Raw genomic sequence first — 26,772 nt, forward strand, 5'->3', positions numbered from 1 at the left:
AATCCAGGTACAGACGGTGTTCAGAGGTCTTCCCGTCTGTACCAGATCATTGTAAAGTCAAAATATAAACCTGGTTCTCTCCCCCGCTTTATCTCTTTACATCTCCAGTCTCTTCCATCTCCTGGTTTATATGGCAAGCAGACCACACAGATCTGCACACAGAAATGCCCTATTTGAATTTCCATCTGTCAATAACATTAAAGCAGAACCACCACAGCAATTACAAGTGTACACAATAATCTTGTCGTCCAGTGTCTTTAGCGCATCCCAGAATGCATTAAGATAGTGCCAGGAGAGATTCAGCTCTGTTGGCTCAGCTGTAAATCTGCAATCTGTACAAAAACACCCAAGTGTCAATCAAGAGACGTTCCTGCTCTCCGCGTGGTTCACAATGCATAATTTAGCTACTACGCTTGTCAGGTTCTCCACGCTGCTCTTCTACCCGATGGTAAATGTGTTCATGAACCCAACTGTCATCAACAAAGGAAAACAGCACATGGAAATAACAGGCTGAAGGAGGCAAGAGACCTCTTTTCCTTTCACAGTTAAAGGAATTGGTAGTAAGAAAAAGTTTAGTTAGACTTAAATTTTTAATGCTCAATGGGTAAAACACCCCGAGGGATGGAGGATGTTGGAAAACAACCGCATCGGCTCTGTGCTGAGAAGGACGACATTGTTTGGGTAAGACACAGGAGGGGATAAATGCTGTGGCTGTATCCATGCAGAATAATACAATGGGGAAAATCTACTAACTGATGGAAAATCTATGTTACATCTCACCCCTGTGCAGAAAACAAAGCTTACTATACCACCACAGCCTTGCCACTGTCAATGAACTTTGAAGCAGGTTCTCCTTCCTCATATGAATTACAATTGCTGAGGGGGCTTGTCAGAAAGGATGAAAATCTCACAGTCAGCTACATCAGGCAGTAGCTACTGATGGTTTACACCACAGTTAATATGCAATAAAAAAGAAATCTCTGTCCCAGGACGTGACTTTAGAGCTGATCAGTGGCAAAGCTACAGACCATAAGGACAGCTTCACACTTGCCTCAGCTAGTTCATGAATAAACATCCAACTCATTCAAATGAGTTCTATATTAACTAATTTAAATAATTTTCATTTTGCTTTGAATGGTAAACAGATCTATTCTGCCAGGATAGCTGAGTTTGCAATTCAAATTACACACCGATTTGTAATGAGAAAAATACAATTAATGGCAAAGCTTGAAGTAACTACAATTTTACTCCTTTGATTTCCTGCAGGGAGGGAGGGGGTGGAGGGTGAAGCTTACAGGCACACGCACACTCACACCATCCCTTCATAAGCCAATACATTTTATTGCAAACTCAAGTATTTGGCTTGAGCATTCCTATTCTATTGCACTGCACCATAAAGACATGGAAGGACATAACATGACTTGACATTCTCCTCGCAGGCCACTGGCACCATGATGCAATACTAACGTCACACAATAAATAACCATGCAACAGTCCATAAATTAAATGACTTCCTTCTATTGGGATCATAAACAATAATTATTTGGCAGCTGCCCCTTAAAAGCTCTGTGTGTGCATTAAATCAAGCTCTATTGATTTGCTAAACTGAACCAGTCTGTTTTCTTGCATCTCTCTCCCATCTAATGAAATCCTTCGTCCTGTCACTCTGTACCATTCTTGTCTGGCATCACATTCATAAGACAAGCGCCGATCAGTCCAATCTGATTCGTAAGCAGAAACAGAGCATTGTCCCCAATGCTGGTATTTTGCCTGTTAAACAAGCCCTTCTTGGCAGATCTGCTTTTTAACCAAAGCCTTCAACTCCTGAATAAAATCAAACCCTAATGACAGATAACTGGCCTTGGCCATACTGTTTGCATGGTCTTGCCAATAGAAATGCTCACTGTAATCACGATGTGCAGAATCAGGCCCTCAGAAAACAGGTCCATGCAATTTGAAGCTGTTTTTTTATTTCTTCCAAAGGTTTGGCAATAAAATAATGTGCAATGCTAAAAAGGTAAAAAACCTCCATGAAGTTCAGAGAAGAGCAGCTTCTCTTTTACACATGCAAGATTTGATTCCACAGGCTTCACCAGGTAGAACTCTCAACACTGCAATGAAGTTTGGTTCATTAAGACACATCCACTGATCAGCAACACAACTGAGCACCAGACAAACTCCAGACATCTGCGTAAAATAAGTCTAGTACTCACAAGTTACTTGTAAAAGCTGGTTAGAGCTCAGTTCTTACAGAAGACAAGGAGTACTCCTGAAGATTCAGCTTCTACCCTGTGGCATCCCAGTGGGAGACATAAACCCACCTTTGACCACAGACAGAACCCTGTGGGCAAATACCCAGAGGAACTCTGTGATTTATGAGCACATTTAGGACCTCTCTTTTTGGCAAGTGAGAGGAGTCCTGCAGCCTCAAATCCTCCTGGGCATTTCAGATGCCTCACTCCAAAACACAATTCAAGCTCTTAAATGGTTAAATCTCTTTCGAAATTACAATCTACACATTTATTATTTCTGAGAATTGTAGTAAGACATATTCAATAGAGTTAATTCAGTGAGAATGGGAGTGGGAGAACCAAAACAAAACAGGGCAGCTGCCCAAATTTAAGATCCTGGTATACAGTTACAGCACCCAGCCAGAGGAGAAAGGAGGTTTGACGCACTGCACATTTGCAGCCATTCAAGCAAGACAATTCACACAAAGTAGCCACAACCCAAGGAGCAGATTCCAACACTGCCATGAAAAGCAGTTGCCTCCGGTTATAACACAATCGTTATTTTCTGTTACAACTCTCGATAAGATCTCTTACCCCTTGAACCTCACATTTTGAGATTTAGTTTACAGCACTCTGCACCTTTCTGGTAACATTGATTACAATCCATGTAATAAAAGATAGTTTAAGAGGCCAAGAAAAGAAAATACCTAACCCCTCTCACACCAGCTTGATTTACTAGTGCTAAACCAATGGATTTTTCAGCCATATTTCTCTTCAAGACTTCTCTTTTTTTTAAGCAATCAATCCTCTGTTTATTCAAAACACATAGACCAGAACAAAAAGATAAGTTTAGCTCAGAGTTCAGCATACACAAGGCAGGAACATCAGCTCTGATTCACAGACCATGTCTACAGCTCGCTCAGTGGGAAGTCAGGCAACCCCTACATGAGGGTAACTCACACATGGCACTCAACTGGCACATATACTTTTTTCAATGGTCACATGTAACAGAAAGTAAAAGAGTAACTTCAGCAGCAGAACCCATAAATGAGATTTTTTTTTTAAAGCAGGCATAACTTATAGGCTAAATATTCATCTCTTCTTCCCTTGATCCAGAATAAACGGGATATATGGCAGGAATATGTTGCCCTCTGATTGGAGCTATGTAGTGGTAAAGATGATACACAGTTGTTCTGTTGATGTACATAGCAAAACCCACTGCATTTTTCCTACACATTGGGGACCAAATTGTGTTATTAAGAAACTGTCCCACTCAGGCCACTTAGTAACCCACAGCTCTTACATTCAGTTTTTGTGCGCCTAAAAGCTGATCATCAGGACATGCCCTAACTTATGATGACCAAATTTTACTGTCTTTAATTACGTGTATTACTGTTGGAGTTAAAAGCTGCAAGAGTCTGGCAATGGAAGGGTCTAAACTTTCAGGGCAGAACATTTGAGCGCACAGCCAACTTCTGATTTTGGTTACACCCAAACTGATCTTGCTTATTTTAGTTTGTTCTCACTTTGAATTTCACCCTGCAAGAACAGGGCAATTTTCTCCCCTAACTGAAAATCACAGTTTTGCATTTCAGCAGTGTTTCCTTGTTAAGACAACTTCTTATAGAAGTGCCTTCTGTTGTTAACCAAATAGGGCAAAAATGACTTTGCTAGAGGCTGACTGGCAAACTGAATCACCCATTGACCCGGGGGAGCTGACCCTGACTGCATCACCCAATCACCAGTTGATGATGTGAAGCATCCATTCAGATCAACGAGAAGTCTGAGATTAACCACCAGCCCAATACTGGAGCATGACCCTAACAAAACACACAGAATCACCATCTGGAGGCATCAGACCTTGTTATTCTGTGTACACCAGCCAACGGTTGAAGATCTGCTGTCATCACATCGCACAGAAATCCGCCCTGCGGTCATCCTCATAGCCACAGTAACGAAGCAATAGAGCTGTCCACATGTTGTAATGATTGTTAGCCACCCAATATGTGTCTGGATTGCTCTGTTGGCCACTTCTAATTTATCCCTGGTTGGAACTGCTTGAAGGCTGATTTCAACCTTACAAATGAGAAAGCCATGGTGTTACCTTTCTTCTTGCAGGAAGACCCCCTCCCCAGCTAAGCAAGATGATGCGCCCTTAAAGAGCAGCTTTAGGGGTAGGATACGAATTGATTGTGCTCCTTAATCAACTACCTCCCTTCACAATCTTCTGGGCAGGACCATGCTATTTCATGGCATACACCTCATCATGCAACGTCCCACATGCTCCAAAGAGGCCCTCCAGCATCGGTAGCCATGGGTGCACTACATCTAAGAGAGGACTGGTACCCACCTTCAACATCATAATCTCACTAATGCCTTGGAGAGAAGGCGGTTGTAACTGAAAATGAGGTTTCATTTCCCACTGCATAGCTCTTGCCCAGGCAGATCACAGGACACATGCCAAGGTAGAAAGGCAGGTACTAAGCACTTCTAGGAGTTAAGAGCACTATAATAATTAGTTCATAAAAAACACGAAGCACCTTTTGAGTTCGACAAACACCAAGAGCTGAATGCTGTACCAGGCCAGACCAAGGAGAGCATTTCCATAAATCCCTCCCCAGCAGCTCAAGCCTCAACCCAATTTGACTCTCCCACATCCTGTGATATTAAGGCGTGACCCATTCATGAAAAGCCAATGGTTGGGGTCACCGTCCTGCCATTGATAGAGAATGTCACTTCCCATTTATCTCACCAGTGACAGGTAACATATAACTTGCTTAAAACACTGGAGATGCCAGTGCATCTCTTCTAGGACACTGCAGGACTGTTGTTAAACAGTAGGGCCTGCTGTTGGCACATTGTAAAGTATCTTCAAGGGCCAGTGCGATGTCTCTAGCTGTTGTTGATAAAGGGAGATGGATGCCAGTCCACTGGTTCAGGTGCCAGCCTTGTCTTCAGAAAGACCATCCAAATGTAGCCTGTTAACTCCCTATGAGATGCTTTAAGGACAGGTTCTTACAGGTTTCTTAGTACCTTATCTCCTACTGAAACCAGAGAGATTATAAAGTCTGGTTTAAGCTGTCTCTGATTAAACTCTCATTTAAATGCCAGGATTTCAAATGCTGTTTGCTCACAAACATAAATATAATACCAATCATCAGCATCAGTGCCTGGAGTCAGGGTTTAGCTGAGTTGAGGTTGGAAGGGACCTTTGGAGATAGTCTAAGATTGAAGAAGGTCAGTGACATTTGCTACTTTAGCCATAAGATACGACCTTAGCTCTTGTGATGCTAAGGATCCTCATGAATAATCCAGGATTTATGTTCACTTGTAGTTTTACTTCTTGCATTCACCATAAGTAAAGACCAATGTGGTATCCTGGAGGCAAGGGACTTGTGACTGGAAGTCACATGAAGAGTGGAATCAGACAGCCAGATAATACAATCTTCTCTAACAACTTTAAGGTTCCTGGCCAAGCCATGGTTTTTAAGGATCATGTTTTAAACTGTGAAGAATAGTCACTACGGGCTGTTCCCAACACCAACTTGTCTCACATTGATATCCCAGGACTGAGGTGCAGTGAGACACTGCAGTCAGCAGGATTAGCAGGATGAGGTGGGCATCTCTACATTCTTAAAGACATCCTTAAAGGCTCCATGAAACATAAAACTTTCATCTGATTCTGATATTTCGGTTCAGGCCTGGGACAAGATGCTCTCTCCAGACAGCTGCTGGATCAAGGATAAACTCAACAACACCCACCGCTCTGTAATTCTGCACTGTAGGGAATTACTGTCCTTCATCCTGCAATACTCCATTGTTGTTAAAATGGAAGCAAAATAGGGAATGGAGGATTGTATTATTTTTTCATATGTATATGGAAGAGTGGATTTTCATCACTGCAGCTCCTTACCCCTCCAAAACAAGCCAAGAAATCACCTGGAGACAAATGTGGTTAAATGACAGCAGTCATCCAAATAAAGGCTTCTCTTAAAGCAGCAACAGGTTCTTCAGGAAGCTTCCCTCTCACTGAAGCACAGCTACGCTGTTCTCAAAGGATATCTGTGCCAGCAAACAGGCTCAGCGTAAGGCAATCCGGAGCATCACAGCTAAAACCCCTCTCTTCCTGCTGAAGATGTCCACATCCTCCAGAGCATGCAGACCAGCCAAGTGAAGCTGGGAGAAGAGCCAGAGTGACTGATGAGCAGAACAGGCTGCTACCTACATCCGATTGGTCAGGTAGGAGGATGAGCAGCATTATCCTCATGGGACTTGCAGCTGAGGACAGAGAACCACGCTTGTCATGGCTCGATTCAGTTGAAGGCATCACAACAACTTCCAAGCAGGTCACAACACTTCTGCCAGCACAGTCTTGCAGTTAAATGACAAAGATGTCCTGCAAAATCTAAAGTGCACACCCTTGACTGTGATGAAGAACTCATACATCAGCTTCATTTCTGTCCCATGACCTCATGTGACATCACATGGAGATTAATAGAAGAGATTAAGCAACCAGTGGTGGGTGAAGAAGTTGGTTCCAAACAACAATATCCTTGACTGTGATGGGCTCTGCTTGGAGACAGTCCTTTCTTCAAAGTGTGCTATGATATTCTTCATCAGTAAAGATTTCAGACTTGAATGCTGCTTGTACTAACGTGGACCACAGCCACAGACCATGCGGTAACTACCATGGCTGTCTATATGATGCCTGTTCACCCAGGAAAAGCATCACCTACACAAGTACTTGGTTCTCACACTTCTGAGACAGCATCTCCAGACAGGAGGCTGAGAGATGGTTTCCTATGGGACATGCTGCCCACCAGTGCTGAGTGACCCTCTAGTCAGCAAATCATGCATTAAGAGGACAGCTTTGGAGAAGTAAGACACTCCTGTGAGATGAATCTCTACAGGTTGGGACGAACAACAATGAAGAAATAAGGGGAAGGAAAAATAGATGAAGAGGAAAAAGTGAGTGCATTATAAGCAAAAGGAAAGCAAGATAAGCCCTCAAAAATGGAGAATTTGAACCAAAGGCAGAGGACAAGGAAATGGCATAGACACAATGCCGTGAGCTGTGATCACAAAGAAAGTTCCCCTAACACCAGCTGGGGAGCAAATCCCATGCAGGTTGTCACATGCACAGAGGGATGATTTCTCCCCAGACCACACTTCGGTTCTCCAGGAACCACATGAAAACCAGACAAGGGAACATGCACAACACCCGCGAGGCTCAGACAAAGCACGTACATGTTTGAAGGAGGTGTGGGGAGCAGCACTGGCTCCTGTTTCCTCTAGGAACTCGTCCCAGTTGAAGTCTGTGTCCTCAATGCTGGAACCCTCATCTGTTGAAAAGCAAAGAAAGAAAAGCAGCCTAAAACACAGCCAAAGAAGGGAAAAGTTGTGGCAAAGAGTTCAGGATGAGAATAGCAACCAGTATAAACATCAACACAATGGAAAATAGAAAGCTTGTGTTAGAGAGCTGCGTTTAGCTGTTTTGACCAGCTCTTACTATGCTTCAGCACACTTAGGGACTGTAGCAGTCAACATTTTGAGACCAGAAATTCCTCTGCTTTCATGGCAGTGGGGGAACAAACCCATTATACTGCAAAAAGCACTTGTGCTATTTCATTCTGTATTTGATGACTCTCTTGCTGCCTGTCCACTATCACAAGGGTGCAACGGCCTTGCTCATGCCTCAAAAGTAGATCATCCATCACTGTTAATTACAGCAGTGTCCTAGTGATAATATTAGAAGTTGCTTCTGTTGGCTGAGCTGTGTGTAGAGCAAACACCCCAACCCTTGGGGCTGGGGAGTCCCACTGCAGTCCTTCCACCCTTCCTCTCCTTCCTCAGCATCCTTTCACCCAGAAATCTCCGCTGAGGCCTCCATGTCTCTCTCTTCCCTCAAGACTACCAAAACCCTCCAGAACCCCTCACCAGACCACTATTGCCTTCTTGCTCCCCATGCTTGTTCTTGCCCCATCTCAGATATGGGACTCTGCATCATGCCTCCCCCATCCACACCACTGCCCCACTCAATTCTCCCTGATGGTGAAGGACCTGACATTACAATTCTTTCTCTTCTTTCTTCTTTTATGTATAGCCGCACTGAGCAGAGCAGAGCTGAGGCCTCAAACCATTGCTGAAACACACACAGCAATAATTAAAAATAAATCTTCTTTCACTTACAGAAAATCAGCCAAATCTGATTGTTTTCATTTTGTTCCCAAGCAATCTCGCAAACCTAGTTTCATCCCCAGAGCACAAAGATTTTGTCGAGCAATGAGCTCTTTGCAATAAGCATTTATCAGGCAAAATCTGCAAGACCCTTACCTGCCCAAACATTCATCAGCGTGGTCATGATGTAATTAAAGTGACTCATGACAAACTGAATTAAGAAACCTCCCCAGACAGTTTTATGAAGAAAACAGCAGGGTTAATTTATTGCAATTATTGCTACAGGTCTCCAGTTTTCAGGACCAGAAAATTATGGTGTGCAATGGGAATCTCTCATTAGACGTAGGCTTTATTTGCTGCCTATGTAGCCAGGCATACATAGGAGAGGGGAAAAAAGTGGATCAGAAGAGGGGTTTTGAGATAAAGGTGGTGGATGGTGAAGATCTACCTGGGAGTTCAAAGAGGAGCACTGAGCTGTCTGCCCTGTTAAACACTTTGCATCCTGCTGCATCGTCTATGTCTGATTATGCCTTACACTATGCCTTACACTCAAATAACCTGCTTAAATATAAAGATGTCAATCAACATTTACTCCCATAATAAAGTGGCTACTAGTTGACTTTTTAGCTCAGCAAGACAAGAAATAACCCAACCCCATGACTGCAACCTGAAAATAGACAAATCCAATGCAGAATAAGGCATGGGCTTTCTTTTGTTTCTTGCAATCATTGCAGAAAACATCCAGGCATAGAAGCTGGCTCTTGCTGAGATATTTGACCCCAAATCAGTGGTTTGTTCATTCTGTGAACTGTCATTGTGAAAGATGACAGCTTAACCACAAGGTAGGAGCTTGGTGCAAAAATAGCTGTTTCCCTCATCTATACGAGGCAACTCAGATGATCAGGGAAATTTTTCAGCCTTAATGTCTGAAACCGTGTGGAGATAATGTATTAAAGAAGAGCCAGGTCCAGAGATTTCAAAAGTGAGCCTCTAAAATAAACTCTCTGAGTAGATGGGCAGATATGGTTGTCCATCCCAGGTTAAAATTACTCCAGTGCTTAAACAACTTTTTACCCTGAGCACAACCAATCCCTATCCCACTAAAAGTCAGAAGCACCTGCCATGAAAAGCTAAAAGTGCATCCCCTCTGCCTGGTTGCTTCCTGCTTTTGCATCCATCTGGACTTGTGGTGTTGGGATGGGCTGCTCAACAACCCCAAGGACTTCTTCACCTCAGGACATCTGACATGGTCAGAACATTTCCAGGTCAGTCCTGGGCTCTGTTCTCTTCTGCTCAGATACATCCATTTCAGAGCATGACGCATTTCCCTCTACCCATGACGCTCTCTACATATTCTCAGGTTTTATTCCTGCTTTTCGCTCTAACCTGCTGGGTGAGTCCAGGCACGTATCTCCTTTTCTCCAGCCTTCCTTGGTACTCTTATGGGAAGGAATCATACCACAGAGCAGTGGAAGCAGAGACTTTTAGGCAGCTCAGTATATAACCTCCAGCCCTTGCAGGCAGTAACGTCTCCAGGGTGGCAAAATCTTCTCCAGAATTTGGCAACAGCACTTCAATTATATTAGCATTGCAGATGCTAGTTATGGATGCAACAAGTCCTCCTGTACTTCATAATCTTATTATCCATGACCTTATTCTGCCACGTGCCAACACAGACTCACCGTCTCCACTGTTCCCACAGCCCCACTGGAAGGTTCATTCACATGCAGTCCTGGAAACCTCACAACAGCATCTGTTTAACAAAATATCACCCAGATCTCTCCTTTCTAAACCCAAACAGAGAGGCTTCAGGACCCTGAGGTGTGGGAGGCAGCGTTAGAGCTGCAGCCTTCCCTCTCTGTCAGCTCACTTCTCCCTGACACATCACAGGTCTGACTCCTCTACTGTGTTTTATCTGCAGACTTTATCAGGAAATTACTTTTACAAGGCCTGTAAAAATAATGTCAGAGCACTCATTTATCACAGCACCAGCCTTTTATTTTGCTTCATTTTATCACAACGGATTTTGAAGGGACGGTACTTTTTCAATGGACTTTGTTCCCTTCTAGAAATCTGGCAGGGGAACATCCAGAGCAGAGACAGTGTGGTCCAGGGATGAGATCAGCCCAAGGGACCCAACCCCATCCATGCACATAACGGGACTGTGCACATCCATCAGAAAAGCCCTACTGCTGATGAGCAAAGGACACCTCTTCCCAACCTTCCTCAACCGCCTGAGAACCCCCCAAATTAAAAGGCAGACAGAGAAATGCGACCTCTCTTAATACGTTACAAGGAAGATTGTGCACACTTGAGAAGCAGTTATCCAAAAGCTGATCTCTTTGTCATTCCTCAAGGCACACGCTCCAAGAACAAAGTCCTGGCTCTGTTGGAGAGCTGCAAAATCCCAGATGACGAGATGTCACAGAGCACCCCATGAGATGATGAATTTGGCATTAGGCTTATTTTACATATCCTTTCCAATTATTGGTACTTAGGCCCACTGTTCTTTCCTAATGAAAGAGTCAAGGCTGGCTAGTCTACAATACGGTGATGTATAAACAAGCCCAGGATGGCAAATAAAATCAACAAGTCATTATCTGTGAGCTTCTCAATGGCTTTAGAGTGTTCATGCATTGACACTATAAAAATGCAACTGTTCCAGCTGTTAACAGCCTCCCAGGATGTTTGGCTATGGGAAATAAAGAGAATAAAAGAATCAAATCTTTGGCTCCAGTAACACAGACTTTTCCAAGGCTTCAGTGAAGGAGAACCCATTTGTGGCAGATGACTTAGCATTTAGTTATAGCACATACGTACGTTCAATGCTTTTTGAGTGAACAGAAAACTGAAATGCTTTAGCAGTAAATACACCAAGTGGTACCCAATCAATGACAAACCTCCAGCATGGCCTTGGGAGAGTCACCAAGATCCACATCACCAAAGAAATTTATGCACCACAAACTGGTTCTTTTCATTCCAAAACCAATGTCTATGGCTGGCCAACTGAATCTCATCCTAGAAGCTCCTAACTTTGTTCCATGGATATCAATGGATCCACTGGTGATCAGGCTGCAGGTGTCCACTCTGGAAATGTCTGAATCAGAGGATATCAATCCCACCTTGAGAAAGGGACCTGCATCACATGAGCAACAAGGATTGAGATATTCCACTCAGCTCCAGGCTGGGTTAGCTTTCTTCAGTACAGAGGAGGCCATGGAGATGCTGTACAGAGGAGGCTGGAGCAGCTCTGCTCTGGAGACAGGCTGAGAGTTCGGCTCGTTCAGCCTGGAGAAGAGAAGGCTCCTGAAGGGGAGACCTTAGAGCAGCTCCAGTGCCTAAAGGGGCTCCAGGAAACCTGGAGAGGGGCTTTCGACAAGGGCCTGAAGGGACAGGACAAGGGGAATGGCTTTAACCTGCCAGAGGGGAGACTGAGATGAGCTCTTAGGCAGAAGTTCTTCCCTGTGAGGGTGCTGAGGCGCTCGCACAGGGTGCCCAGAGAAGCTGTGGCTGCCCCATCCCTGGCAGTGCTCAAGGGCAAGTTGGACACAGGGGCTTGGAGCAACCTGCTCTAGTGGAAGGTGTTCCTGCGTGTGGCAGGGGGTTGGAAATGGGTGAGCTTTAAGGTCCCTTCCCACACAAACCATTCTAGGACTTCAGCACAGCACTGACCAACAAAGCACAGGCAGCCCCACCAGAGAAAGATGCAAAAGACACTGAAGGCAAAGCATGCAGAGTTTTTAAGCAGTCACCCCAACACTTTTACTGTTGCATTTGAGTAGTGCTGAATCAGTGATTTCCATGGAAGTAGACTTCAGGCAGCCCTTTAGAAGCCCCACCTGCAAGCAGACTTTCATCTGCCATTTAAACCTCAGGATCCTTTTGTCAAGAACAGCTCTTACAGAAATGCAAGCGAGTTCTGAAGAAGCATTCAAGTACATGAGCACCAACACAAGTACCACAATGCACAGATGAAAGCTCTTGTACAGATTAACTCACTGATAGCTCAGTGTTGATCTCAACAAGTCCATCAATTGAGCTCTTCCATGCAAACCCAGATCAAGGATGAAGCTGCAAGTTATAGCTGAGCCAAATTAGCAACTCACTGCCACTGGGAGAGATCCCATTCCCACCAGCATGTTCTGGCCCCCCTGTTTCCTTCAGCCAGCTCAACTCATAAAGCTGGCAGAAAATGATACACTTGACTTTTTCCTGGATTACCTTTCTGCTGGGTTACTGAGTTGACTGATTCAGCCCAGAGCATGGTGGGCAGCAGAACTGATGCAAGAGAAGAGACGGGATAAAGAGGAGTCTCCCATTTTGGCATCAGAAAGTAAACTGGGCCTAGCCATAACGTGCATACAATAGAGTCTCCTCCTACTAAGCCTAGATATGGGAAATCAAAGCACCTAATTCCAGCAGAAATCACCAGAAGCTAGCACTTACTTATTTTTCTGTATCTACCACAATGATGCCAAAATCTAGCACAGTGAATCCTCACCTTAAGGTGCCCATCCCAGAGCATTACAGACCATCCAGTCATACCCATGAGCACAAGGACAATGTAGAATCATAGAATCATAGAATAGTTAGGGTTGGAAATGACCTTAAGATCATCTAGTTCAACATGGGACAGGCTCTCCATCGGCTGGCCTAAAGTTTGTGAAGCACTGTCACCTGATGCCCCCAAAAAAGTTGTGAAGTAGATGAAGGTGAAGGTCGAAACAAAGCAGAAATGCTGTAATTCCTGAATGTTCATTTCCTTTCTCTAACCACAAAACTTCAATAGAATAAAAAAGGTTGGGGAAACTGGAAGAACACAGTATGATGTCCTGGGAAAGGTTTTCCATTGGTTTTGTGTTTTGAATAGTTGCTATGTACTGTAAAAGAGATTCAGAAGAAGAAAAGCTCAAATTTCCCAACCCACCAACCACGGGCACAATCCAACCCATAAGACTCACAAAAGGCCTTCAAGATGTACAACCATTCCCAGTGCTCTCCTGGCAACATGGCTGTCCCCACCTCTACAGTTGGAGGGCTGTAACAGTGAAGATATAACCCATGGGGGTGAAGGAGAGCTCACCTGAATCAAACTGCTCCCTGTTGCCGTTGGCCGGGCTCTGACCCTTCTCTGGGGAGAGATGCTGGGTCTCTCGCATGGTGGCAATGAAAGATGCCCTTGTCTCCATGGTTCAGAGGAAGAGGCTTTGCCTTCCTAATTCATCCTGCAGCAGGGAGTGCCTAAAGGACAAGTTGGAAGAGAGAAAAACAATGAGTGATTTGTTCTACCCACATCAACCCATTCCCTCATACTTCCCTAATAGTTTTCAAGTTATCCCATGTTGATTGTAACCCTTCGATCCTCTAAGGTGAAGCTATAGTTGGATAAGGAACCACAATGAAGGGCCCTAGTGGCAATAATATCATAACAGCAACAACAATAATAACAACAGAGAAGACAGTGAGGTAATAAACAGCATCCACAGGATTCACATCTCAAAGTTCAGTCCAGGTCCTTGTACTACCAACAGAGAAGAACCAGCCCATAAGGTGGCACAATCCATGTCAAAAAACAAAGGAAGGAAAAGCCAATTCAACCATCCTAAAGCAAGTCCAGCCCTTGCCTTCCAGCTTTTTCCTGGCTAACACTGTGTGGGATTTATCCCACTCAATAAAGATTCAAACTTCCAAAGGGGGAGATTTGTGATAATGAAACAGAGGAAGCACTGAAGGGAAAATAATTGGGAGAGCATGGAATAAAGTTCAGCATGCAAAATGCAGACACCCTAATGAAATAGTGCTGGCTACAACTGGATTTTGAATTAAGACTGACACAAGGTAAGTGCACCAGTTAGTACCATGCATGGTAGCAAATACTAGCTCAAGTGTAGGTTGGGTTATGTTGGAAGAGGAGATTCTTCTAGAAGGAATGACCATAGTAAATACAAAGTGGAATAAAAACATGCAGAGATGAAAAATGATATGAGAAAAAAAAATACAGACTGACTAGATCTTGAATCAGACACCAGACTAAATGTGCACTGTATTTCTAGCAATAGTAAGCCACCAGACAAGCGATATCCAGAGATACACCTTCAGGAGTAGATTAAAAAGAACTCCAAAGTGAGCTTTTCAGTAAAACTCTCTGAGATGGTGATGAATTACGAGGTGTCAAAAGAGGACGGAAAAAGAGAAACCAAGAGCTTGGGTTATGGGCACAGAGGGAACCAGCTATTCACACAGATATGCTAAAGCAAAGACAGACAGTAGGGAAAGTGTGTATCCAGAATATAAGATGTGGAAGACTGGTCCTGCTTATTAGTGGATGCCTCCAAGACCTGGATGACACAGAGGACTATGCTGGCAGCACCAACATCGAACGCTCTGCAAGAAGCATGACTAAAAGCAGGAACAAAGTTTACTGCCAGAGGCCAGGCAAAGCAGGAGGTAATAAGATTGTAAAAATATTATGGGATTTTTTCAACTTTTACTACTCAGAAGGCATATTCAGAAAGACAAGACATGGTGGTTATAAAACAGAAAGAGGGAGAGTGTTCTGACATAGATTTTTCATTCCCAGTTTTTAAGGCTGTTCCAATGAAAACCGCAAGGAAGAAATGTGTGAGCAGTTTTAAGAGGAACTGAAAGCAATGAGGAGCATGTCCAATGCAAGTGTGATATCCATTAACCGAACCATGGTGGGACAGTCTGCTGGAGCGATCACAACAGCACTGGGGTGGTTGCAATTAAACCATGCTAAAATCATGGGTGTTTCACTGGTAGAAGTAAATAAGCAAGGTAGATGATACAACCTCCAACCAAAGGTTGTATGGGCAAAGTTAGACCCATCAGCAATTTGTGTTTCCCACCCCAAAGGAACCGGATAATGAAAGAGAAAACACATTTTTAAACAAGACCAAACAATTCTCTTTGCAGAGTGCTTAGTATCCTTGGAGCACTCCATAAATACTAACAATCACTTCCCCACTGCGATGGCCTCTATAGCTCTTCATCTTTATTCTTTGTTGACATCAGACTTGCTAATTAATTAAGTGTATTATATACCATGAGTATTTCAACTGCAGTTAACCTCAGAACATATGTATCACAAGGCCAGGTTGGACGGGGCTTGGAGCAAGCTGGTCTAGTGAAAGGTGTCCCTGCCCGTGGCAGGGGGTTGGAACTGGATGAGCTTTAAGGTGCCTTCAACCCAAACCAGGCTGTGATTCTATGATCACTCATCCCCAGTGTATGTTAAGTTTCAATTATGAAACTAGAAGCAATCAGTCTACTGAAAATCAAAACCCACCTCCTTTGGTAGGGAATACTTCTGTAACTATCATTAATAATAAATTGGTTAAGTATCAGGATTTTACATCAAGCTTGTTAATCAGGAGAGGAGGGGAGGTGGCAGCTGAAGCTAAATCTTGGGTAGATTCAGCTGTTTTCATTTTCGCCTAGGACTAGACAATATGGAAGGTAATGTGGGCCTATTAGAAAATGACAAACAGAGAGATCAATTTCAATACAACAAATCAATCATCCTAAACAGAACTCAGAGGTAACAATATAAATACCAAGAAGAAAGATAAGCCTCTTGGCAGTGTAGTTAGATCTTGTGATGCTCCTATGAGGATGATAAGACAAAGTTATGAGCTGATAAAAAACATCTTATCAGATGACGACAGTATTTGCTGTTTCTTATGCAGTCAAGCCCCAAATCTGCCGCCAGACCCACAAAAAAAGCCCATTCTCCTACACCAGGGAATTTCCCATCAGAAATGGAAAATGGATGGGAAAACCTGCAGGAACCTGCCCAAAGTGTCTGCAACATGGCTGGGATCCATCCTTGGTGGCTACATCTGGGACTGGGCTTGAGCTCAGTTCAATTAAAAGGGGGAAATACAGAATGTCTCAAATTCAGCAAAGTCATCAACATTTTGTTAGCTTAAGCTACGGACAACTCACTACTTACGAAATGTCAGGCTGAGAGCATTCACATCCCAAGAAACCTGGATATGTCAGAGGCTACAGCTTATCTTATTTTGGGAATAACTAGTTTACTATTTATAATAGGAGAGCATGTATTTTCCCAATACTATGTGCCAAGACCAAACTCTTACACAAACATAAGCTTCAAGATAGCTCTGAGCCTTGGTGTTGATATAACTAACTAGCAAAGAAAGCTGACATAGGGTATTAATTTTTCACTTCTTATTAATTGCTGCTAATTAACACTTCAAACAGAGTCCCCAGCCATACTGTTAACAGTAGCATGCTGACTGGCCTGCAATCACCAACATTAAACAAGCAGCACACACCGATGTACTCTGATTTCTCTGCCAGTCTGAAGAAATCAAATTAAGGACCACAAGCCACATCACCAGCCTGTAAACCAGGGGATGGGAAACAACAGCAAAAGAGGCTCAAGGTGACACTACACTAGGCAGGAACACAAAGGAAAATATGGTGACATGCATTCGAAAGAGCAGGGAGGGGGGAAATTCCCTGGTTTCATATCCCTTGTTCATTGTTTCTGCACAGTGGTGGTTCAAACTGATCCGATTCTTCCCCCACGCAGCTCCCATTCCCCTGGTATTTAATTCAGATCCCGACTCCTAATTCACAGGCAGAAAAAGCCAGACAATATAAAAAAGGAATCTCTTTTATTTCCTTCTTCCCACGGCTGTCAGTCTCAGCCACATCATTATCTCAAACACGGTGCCTTGTCATCTGTATCAATATTGGCTCTTTGTACAAGTGCTGGTGTTGGCTTCCTCCCACCATTTTACATTTCTCATCTCCTGTCTTGGTTTTCCTTCCTCCAGAGTAAGCCCTGTAAAGCAAGGTCCCCTACCTACACACACAACCCAGCACCCTAAGGCTCTCCCTTAAGAGTTATTCCTAAAAAACACACTTTCTCCCTCTAATGTATGCTTGGTTAACTGGGATTGACATAAGAGAAGTCAGGCTACAGGAAGAAGATATAAAAAAGATCCTGCATCCTTGAAACCTCCTGCCTGCATCAGTTGTGCCAGTGTACTGCTGAGTCCTGAATGGTGGAGAGGTAGAAGTCCCACTGCTTTCCCAACAATCTGGGCCCTGTCTCCACAATCCAGTAACATTCATCAGCTTGAGATGGTCCCACCTCTCAGTAAGAAGCCACTTGATGAGCATGGTAAGGCTGCAGTACGAGTGCCAGCATGGCCCCGTGTCCATGATAAAGAGCTCCTATCATGGATGATGCCAGAAGGAAGGTAGGTCCATGGGCACATCCAGGGCTCACTGCATTTCCAGAGCTTGACCTTAGGTATGTTGGGCTATAAGCAATCCAATTGTCTTTTTCCAGCCAACTTGGAGGGAAGCTGAACATGGGGTGGCCTCAGCAGACTTTCCTGGTGAATCCACCTTCTGATTTCACCCAGCCACCTTAAAGCCAAGTGCCACCACATGCAATTTCATGTAGCCTTCACGATCTTCAAGCCTTCTGCAGGAGTGGAAAAGCCACTGTAAAGTGATTAAGGAAACCCTGTTGGAAAAGTGAGAAGATCCACGTGCCTGAGCAGTCAGGAAACTGAAGCAATTGGTGCTGAGGCTCTCGGGAAGCAGGATAGGACTGTGCTGAGACCTGCTCTACCTCAACCCAATCCCAGAGCTGAGATGGTCGCTCCAGTTGTCTCCTCTTGCACCCAACTTCCAGAATACATCAATTTTTAATGTCCCCATTTATGTCCCCCACCTGGTCAAATGCCTTTACACTGGTAAAAGCAGGCAACTAGGCCTGAGCAGATGGAGCAAAAGCCTAGGTAGGACACGGGTGATATTGTACCAGGTCCTGGCTCCATGGTTCACTTCACCTTGGGGTTTTCCAGCACAGCAAATTACCATGAAACAGCACTACAAGAAATGATGCCCACCAATCCTACCCACCTCAGGGGGGATGTGCTTCACCTACTCAATCATTTGCAGCTAACCAAGAGAAAGCATCTCCAAAGGACGATTTGTGTGTTCCAGGTGGTACACGCAAAATTCGGGCGAGATGAACAACCCTCAGGAGATACCCACTGAGATTTTAGACACCCAAATTTTCCAGCAAACAAACTGAAGGAGTGAGATGCTCAGATGCCATATGGTGCCAGCCCTGTACGTAGAGCAGGGTGAAGGGGGACTCAGCCCTGTGGGACTACATCTAGGATGCACTGTGAGTGGCAGCCTGCCACAGTATTTACACCCCCTGAGCATCTGCACAATGCAAATGGAGGCTCATTTGGAAGGGCTATTGAACACATCAAGGAACAGCTTTCACCTCGTAGAAAAAGAGCCTGTCTCTCTTCTCAGACAAAGCACCAGTTGGAAACCTTTTAAGGATCACTTCTTCCAAATTCCTGTCCTTCTTTTTTATTATTATTTATTTGAGAGCTTTCCCTCGCCAAATGTTTTCACTTATAACAAGTGACAATTTCTCTTTCATAGTGAACACCCCACCAGATTTTGTTAGGGGTAAATTACAGCTTTGAACAGTACTGTTGGTTCAGACGCACTCTAGGGTGGAAGAAGCAAACCCCATCTTATCTGGAGAACTAGGAGTGTTCACAATATTCAAATATATAAAAAACAGCTGACTGGGGAAAGAGTATAATCTGGTTTTCCATGTTCTTTAAAGAGGTGGACTGAAGAGGAAGGGTTGGGTTTAAACTGCAGGAGAGGACATTTGATTTGGGCATGAGAAGAAACTGCTAAAAATTAATCTGGTAAAGAAGTGGGATAGACTGCAGGAAGGGCAGAGGGCCTTGCTTTTTGGAGGGGTTAGGATGCTGATCTGTCCAGAAAGAGATCTCAGTACAGTTAATCCTGCCTGGCATAAGAGATGGCCAGTGTAAGTTATGGAGGTCCCTTCCACCCCTCCTGCTCCAGCCACTCAATAGGGCTGAACCTTCTGCTCTTAAAGTCAAGCATCAACATCATTTGTGCAATGACACAGAATATAAATGACTAAGCCTGGAGGGAAAACATGCAAAAATGGGAAACCAGAAACCATCAGAGCAGGGACAGTCTAGACTGTCCATCCCGAAGGGGAAGAAGGACAGGACCCAAACTCCTCTGAGGACACATGGTGGAGAAGGGGTTATGCAAGGTGATGACAGTCCTCCATAACTCAGAAGGTCCTTGCTCTCCTCTTCTCTTGCACTGGTGCTGAACAACTCATACTTTATGCCAACAGACACAAACCTGCTTCACAAAGCAATTTTCTCATCCTGGTACACTCTGGAGTCCAGGATACACACAGTGATAAATAGCAGTAAGATAAGATAACAGGAAGTAAAATAAACCTAATTAGAGAAACTAACTTGTTTACAGCAGAAAGCCCTGCAACATTAGGCAAATATATATATATATATATACACACAGATGACAGGCAGGTACACAGACTTAGGTATGCATCCTACTCTTAACTTGCCAACAGCAAGGTCCAGCCCCAAACCACCTCACAGTGCTGCCACAAACAGCCAGACAAGGCAAGCGAGTGCCCTGTGTTGCATTACTGATGCTCATGTCAAGCAGCTCTAAAATCCCCTCCTGTCGCAGCACTGACATTTCACATCCTCTTTCCATAGATATAAATGTCAACATAAGGTGCCAGGCCAGGGAGAAGGAGGTCACCATGTATTAAACTATCTCATTTCCAGTGTTCTGTCATCTACTCAGTGTCTGTCACCATCTTCATGATTCAACAGGCAACTTCCATGATGTAGCACCGCACTGGTACCTCTACCCATACTAAGGACCCAACACACACAGACTACTTTGGGAATACGGCATATTTAATATTAGACATCTTCTAAAGCTCTCAGCTGAATCAGGACCACGAAGAAGACCTAATCAACATCCCACATGCCCTTTACAACAGGCAAAAGAACTGCAGGGAAGAAGCACAGCAGCAACATCAACCATCTGCAGAGCCCTTCTCTTGCCTCTGTTTGAAACAGAGCTGAAAGGAGGAAGACTTTTAGATGGGTAACTTGAACACACAGAGCTTCTTATCATCCTGAAGTATTTCACCTCAAAACACCAGCTACCTGGATCAAAAAACATCAGTCAGACCCCCTGAACGGGACCTATCAGATGAGCAATAGAAGCCACCCAGCAGGAAGCACAAACCACTGTTTTCATGGACTTAATTTAGGGCCCAATTCACAAGTCCCTCACCAGCCAAAACTCTCACTGCCTAGGGCAATCAGTTCTGCAGCAGTCAGAGCCATTCTCCAAAAAATAATGTGAGATGCAAACCAGAATCCAGGAAACATCTGCCGTGTGATTCCAATGCTTTTCAGGAAAAATGACATTTTAGGTCTTGGCACCGTTTGGTTCATTTAAACAGCACAGCAGATCAGCGTTTGATCTTAGTCCTACATGTGCTCACATCCCTTTCAGTGCTTCACATCCAGAAGCAGCTTCACTCACTGGTAGATCTGCCAAAGAAAAAGATCCAGCCCTTGCAACCACCTTCTGCTACCCCTTTGGTACAACAGCAGGATGAGGAGGATTCAAGTGCATGTGAGGGCAGCCAGTAGACCCCTGCCAAGGTCCATCCAGAACCATATTCCACGAGACATTTTAACTTAGAGTCCTGCAAGTCACATTTACAGGGCTAATTCCACCCCATTTCTCTAAGGAAAGGCAAATTGGATTCCCTTTCATTCCACAAGCGGCCTCTTCAGAGATGCCATGATGAACAGGTGAGCTGCTCCATGACATCCAGATTTCACGCTTCGCCATCACCCATACAACAGTGCATCGTGGAGTCTAGTCTTATATCGTCAGTGAGCTCCCACCCTGGACCTTGCTCAAAATACCTTCAAGAAACAGTTAAATACTATTTTTTCTTGACCTTTCTTTAAAGGGATGTTTAGTGCATACAGGAAACCTATTGCTTTCCACCCAAGGGACTTATGGCACCTTAGACTTTAAGGATCCTCTGCCCATGGTCATCTTGTCTTATCACCTACACTGCAGAAGCAAGGGTAATGTCACCTCCTGGATCTTAGCAGAGAGACTTCATCTTCCTTGCCAAGCAAATGAACACAAAACTTTCCAATACTATTCAAACCGGGTCTCAGGACTTCACCCAGGAAAACGGACTCCCCTGCACGACCCACCCCAGTGATGTTAAAGAGTATTAATCATGAAAGCAAGAATCATGAGTGAGAGTAAAAATAGCTACATACCTTTTTGTAAGCCTCACGCCTACTCAGAACTGATCTCTTGATCAGCTCTCAAGAACTGCTTGGGGTTTTTTCCTTTCTTTCTTTTTATTACTATTTAATTTTAGAGCAACCGTTTCTGATGCATAAAAACGGAGTAACTGTGAACACATTTTCCAGAGCAGCCCTCTCAAGGATGCTTTGTTTAGGTCTTGCAAAAGGCCAATCTCAAAATAAACTTTTTCAGGAGTTTTTTTAAATGTCAGTGAGAGCTTTTGCTCATATTTCTGCATCCCCCTGTTTTGCAACCCAAATATGTTTAACCGCTGTAGGAGTCATACCTGAGACACATAAAATAAAGAGAAATAAATACAGGAAAAATCCCATAGGATGGGTTTGGTTTCATCAGAGATGGCCGTCATGCAAAGATCAACAGTTTTGAATGATGAGTTTGAAATATTGACAAGGTACCATTGGCTTCTCCAATCCTAAAACAAAACCTGCTCCTGGGGAGCAGCACATTACAATGATAGAACAAACTCTGTAGTTGCAAATACAATTACTATTAACAGCAACAGCATCTCACAGTTAGCACTGAGGACCCTGTTGCACCCGCTGATAAACTCTGTATGTGTTAATATTCATAGTAGTAAAATGCCTCTGGCACTCTCATCACCTTCAGGTCATCTAAAATGTGGGCCCTGTGGTCACCCCATCAATTGTCTCTTTGCACCTTCAGAAACATGCTTCTGGCTCCTCTGCTTCAGGTTTTCGCTACTTGTACTGGGTTTTGGAGCTTTCCACAACTTCTTTACTTTGTCACTTGGACACAGGAAGGGACCAGCGACCTCCTTCAGCCATCATCATCACCCTTGAAAACCTCCTTGGCCACTCTCCACACCTCCCCTTACTCCACGCCAACATGAATTTAGCCAGCAAAAAGTCCTTGAAGAAACAAGGCAATACCTTGTCTACCATGTCTTGTCCTTCAGCAAGTAATGTCACATCCCCTTGCTGATGCTGTCATATCAGGCCAGCATCCCCATGGCTATGAAAGGCCAGAAACAGTGACTCAAAGTACAGATGTGTATTTCATGGGCCAACAGCATGCTCAGCACAGCACAAGCCAAGGGTGGGGGAAAAGCATCCTCAGCCTAAACAGTTGATGATTGTGGTGTTTACTCTATTTCTAGCAACACTACCATGAAGCTTTAACAAATGCTTCATTAAAATATCAACTGTCTGTCCAGCCAGTCAATTACCACTCATAATCACAGCTATATAGCTATATACTGTCTTCCACAGATGTTCTTACATCTGTGTGAAACACACTCTCCACCTCTGCAATGTCCTTGTAACATCTGCTGAATATCTGTAAATGTTTTCTCCATATATAAATGAAATGATACTGCCTTGCTTATAATGCACCTCATGTTCCACTGCCCTGTGCGCCCCTTAAATCATTAAAAAGGTATTTCCTTGTTGTTTACAATGTACTAGTCTCTTGATAGCTCTTAGCTGTATCTATTTAAATGGCTTTTAGATTTTCACTTAGTAACAGATTACACCAAGCCTCCATCTTATCACAGGAGTTATTAGGACCTAATCCTTTTTAAGCACTAAAGTTATTATACTTGTGAGAATATTTTCTTCCCTTCCATAAATAATCTGTTGGAGGTACAAAGAAAGGAGGGGGGAAAAGCCCTTGCATCCCTGCTCACCCAGGCAACAGTCCTAGCCCCAGAGAGAAAACCTGCCTGCTCCTCCTTTGCACCCAAGCAAAGGAGATCAAATTTGTACCCAAAGGCTTCTTGGGAGGAAAAGCAAAGTGCACCAAATCCTAGCCAGAACCCCTCTGCCATCACTGCAGAAAAGTCCTCGGAGATTTGCCTTGTGGGACCAGTGTTAACCCTAATGCAACCTCACTGGTGCTGCTGGAGGGGTGTGCAGGGGCTTCATGAAGCAACAGGACCCCCTTTGGGGGAGACAGAAGATGGGGGAAAAAAGCGGTCTCATCAATACAGCCCCTTTGGGTGATGTGGGTGCCCCCATCTCAGGGACAAGGCTGCTTTAGGCTGCACAAGGCTGACAAGGCTGCACATTAGACTGCTTTTCCCATATTTAAGCAGTTTTCTCCAAGGCAAAGTAACAAAAAGGAAGTGAGGGAAGAGGGGTAAAACCCCCCAGGTACAGAGGGATCCCCAGGGACCTTCACAACCCCTCACCATCTGCATTGCCACAGCACGCAACCAGGCAAAGCTGCTTCTCTGCTCAGACACCAGGTTATTCTACAACACTTTCTTCCTCAGAGCACCAAGGACACAAACTGATGTTAAAAGCTGTCCTGTCCATGGGGCAGCAAACTTGGCATGGAGAAACACATGGGGGAGAGGAGGAAGACAGTTTCCCATTTTGCAATGGCTCCATCCGTTCCCACCCCACAGGCTGACATCACTCGGCTGCAGCTCCTGGATTTTGCCACCCATGTCCCACTGCCTTCCAAGCCTCTCTGCTTATAATTAATGCTGTTTTCTGCTATTTTGATAAGAAATCCCAATTCTCCTCCCCCCTGGTCTTCTCCTCTGCCCCCCTCCCCACCACTATATCCTGCAATGTGAGTTTGCTGCCTTATCAGCAAAGCCTGGTCCTGGCAGGGGCTGGAGAAAGGCGAGGGGGAAATGGGGTGGGAAGACGGAGCAGAGACCTTTTGGAAGGGGAAAACTCAACCTACATGACAAGGTGTGCAAACAGCATCTCAAATTGCTCCTGCTAAATAAAAGCATGGTGGGTTTCTGGAGAGCATCTCCAAGAGGTGTAGGGAAATGGGCAGACAGCTCTCTCCCCCTACATCCAGCATCCTCCTGACTCTCCCATCCCCACCCGGGCACAGCCTGCGATGCTGGAGCATCCCTCTGCCTCCCACAGCTACAAAACACAGATGCTCCAAAGTTAACATCTTGCAACCACGGTGAAACAATCCCAGAGCAGCAGCAACAAAGTGCTCCCTGCGCAAGAACAAGGAAGTTTCTCCTGCCTCTGAGGCAGCCTCACTCCTCCTCTCCCCTGGAAAACACATTTGCAAAAGGCAGCTGAGAAAGGCACAAACAACTCCCTGAAAACTCCTCTCCAACTTGCTTTGCAAAAGCTGCGTTTTGCCTCCGTCACCCTGGGCTTTTTAGGGTCTCTCTGCAAAGAAGAGATACTCGCTGCAGCAGGTACTGGGAAAGTCACTTGTTTGGCAGCCCAAATTTTCCGTGTGCAGCAATTTCAGAGCGTTTTTGCTAAAGAACAGAGAATTAAAACCAAAAACCAAACCCACACCCCTAGCTGACTGCACCGAGGCGAGCAGGGAAAGCGTGACAGCTCCAACAGGACATCTCATCCCACGACATGTCTGCTGCTGATGGAGAATAAATCACTGCTCTGTGTCTCGGCTTATTATTATTATTATTATTATTATTATTAAATTATTATTACTATGGCATGTCTGCAATTCTGGCATTCAAAGGCAAACAATCCAAACTCTCAGCTCCACATGTCCCTTTCTCAGGGTTTCTTCCCAACACACACAAATACCCCCCTTCACTTTTCCCACCACCGAGTCCTGCGGGGGGAGACACCCCGAGGGCACATCCCATCCTTTCCCCTCCTCACCAGCGCACCACTCCGAGCAACAAGAGTTGAGCCGAACGTGTAACACCGCGTCTCTCCTCTTTCTTCCTCCCCTCAAACTGTTTATTTTACAGTTTTTAAAGACACCTTAACCCGCCATGTTGAGCTGACAAGCTTTATAAATATTCATTTACCGCAGTTCGGGGAGCGCTACGGGGAAAACACGTATAGATCGGGGCTGCACATTTTGGCACAGCTGATGGCTTTCTTTTCTACTCTTTTCTTCCCTTTCTTTTCTTCACCCGCCTTTTGCAGCCGTTTTTTTCCTTCCTCTTTCCCCTCTCCCTGCAGATTCCGAAGAAACGCACCCGCACACCCAAAATAACTCTTTTTGAGACGTGGATCAGCGTAGGAAACGGGAAAAGGGGGTGCACACGCGTTTGAAAGGACAGAAAGATAGAGAACACTTTAAATAAATAAAAAGAGAGGAAAGAAAGAAAGAAGGAAGGAAGGGGAGGGGGAGAAGGAAAGACATCTAAAATGCGATACGATGGGGTAAAAAGAACCCCCCCTGCACGGCTAGGATTAAACATCGAGGCACCGCAAGCCCTGCCCGTGGTAACTCCGGCGTGCCCAGCCCCAGGTACCGGCCCCGGCCGGGGCATCAGCCCGAGCCGCCGCCCGCCAGCACTTCCCAGCAACTCCATCGCCGCTTTTCCTCCCCTTCGGATAAGGCGGGGGGGGGGATAAGAAAACACACACCCAGCCTCCTCCGCTCTAAAAACATATTAATTAATCCTTTAAAATATCTAGGAAAGGGGGAAAGGACCCAAAAAGCGCAAAACCCGATCGATAAAATAAAGGGAAATAGCCGCTGGAAGGGTGTTTTTTGGGGGGCGCGGTACCTTACCTGGGTAAGTTTGGGGGGTATTTTTTTAGGGGGAGGGTGTTTTTTCTTGTTTTCTCTTATTTTTTCCGCGCCTGAGCAGCGAGCCCCCCGCGGTGCGCGGCGCGATGCGCGGTGCGATGCGCGCAGCGCGGAGCCGTGCCGTCCCTCCGCCCGCACCCGCGGCAGACTCATTCCAATATGGCATCCGCGCAGTGCGCATGCCTGCCGCTCTTTTTAAGGCTTTTTTTTTTTTCTTCTGTCTCTCTATTTAGCAGCCAACTCCTTCTGTGACCTTTTTCGGCAGTTTTTTAAGAAAAAAATACATATAAAAATAAAATAAAAAGAAAAACCACACACGCATCCCAACAGCCATCGCCCCGCTGCGCGCCCGCGCTGCCTCCGCGCCCCGGGGCCGTGGGAAACGCACCGCAATAACCGAAGGGAGGGTTTGAAAATCACCCGTGAAATCGATGCCGCGGTTCCGCGCTGCGCGCAGCGGTAACGCCGGTGTCGCGTTCAACGCTACAAAACACCATCTACAGCGTTTTCTACCGGCAGCTCGGCATCCGATCTTCCCCTCCCCACCGCGACCTTTCATTTCGGGTTTTTTCCGCTTATTTTGTGTCGGGGAAAAAACTTCCAGGGAGGGAGATGGGGAAAG

General features: G+C 44.9%; 1 protein-coding gene across 1 annotated transcript in view; it reads right to left on the minus strand.

Annotated features, from left to right (window-relative positions):
• Window positions 1-26,349, minus strand: part of SFMBT2 (Scm like with four mbt domains 2) — a 116,513-nt gene extending 90,164 nt beyond the window's left edge. Inside the window, 7 exon segments of the mRNA XM_030479799.1 lie at window positions 4,074-4,091; window positions 4,094-4,117; window positions 4,120-4,149; window positions 4,152-4,307; window positions 7,479-7,573; window positions 13,492-13,649; window positions 26,133-26,349. Coding sequence (XP_030335659.1) covers window positions 4,074-4,091; window positions 4,094-4,117; window positions 4,120-4,149; window positions 4,152-4,209 — 130 coding nt within the window. The 5' untranslated portion in view covers window positions 4,210-4,307; window positions 7,479-7,573; window positions 13,492-13,649; window positions 26,133-26,349.
• Window positions 26,350-26,772: the final 423 nt, after the last annotated feature.

This window comes from Strigops habroptila, chromosome 3 (assembly GCF_004027225.2).
Source record: "Strigops habroptila isolate Jane chromosome 3, bStrHab1.2.pri, whole genome shotgun sequence".
NCBI classification, from domain to species: domain Eukaryota; kingdom Metazoa; phylum Chordata; class Aves; order Psittaciformes; family Psittacidae; genus Strigops; species Strigops habroptila.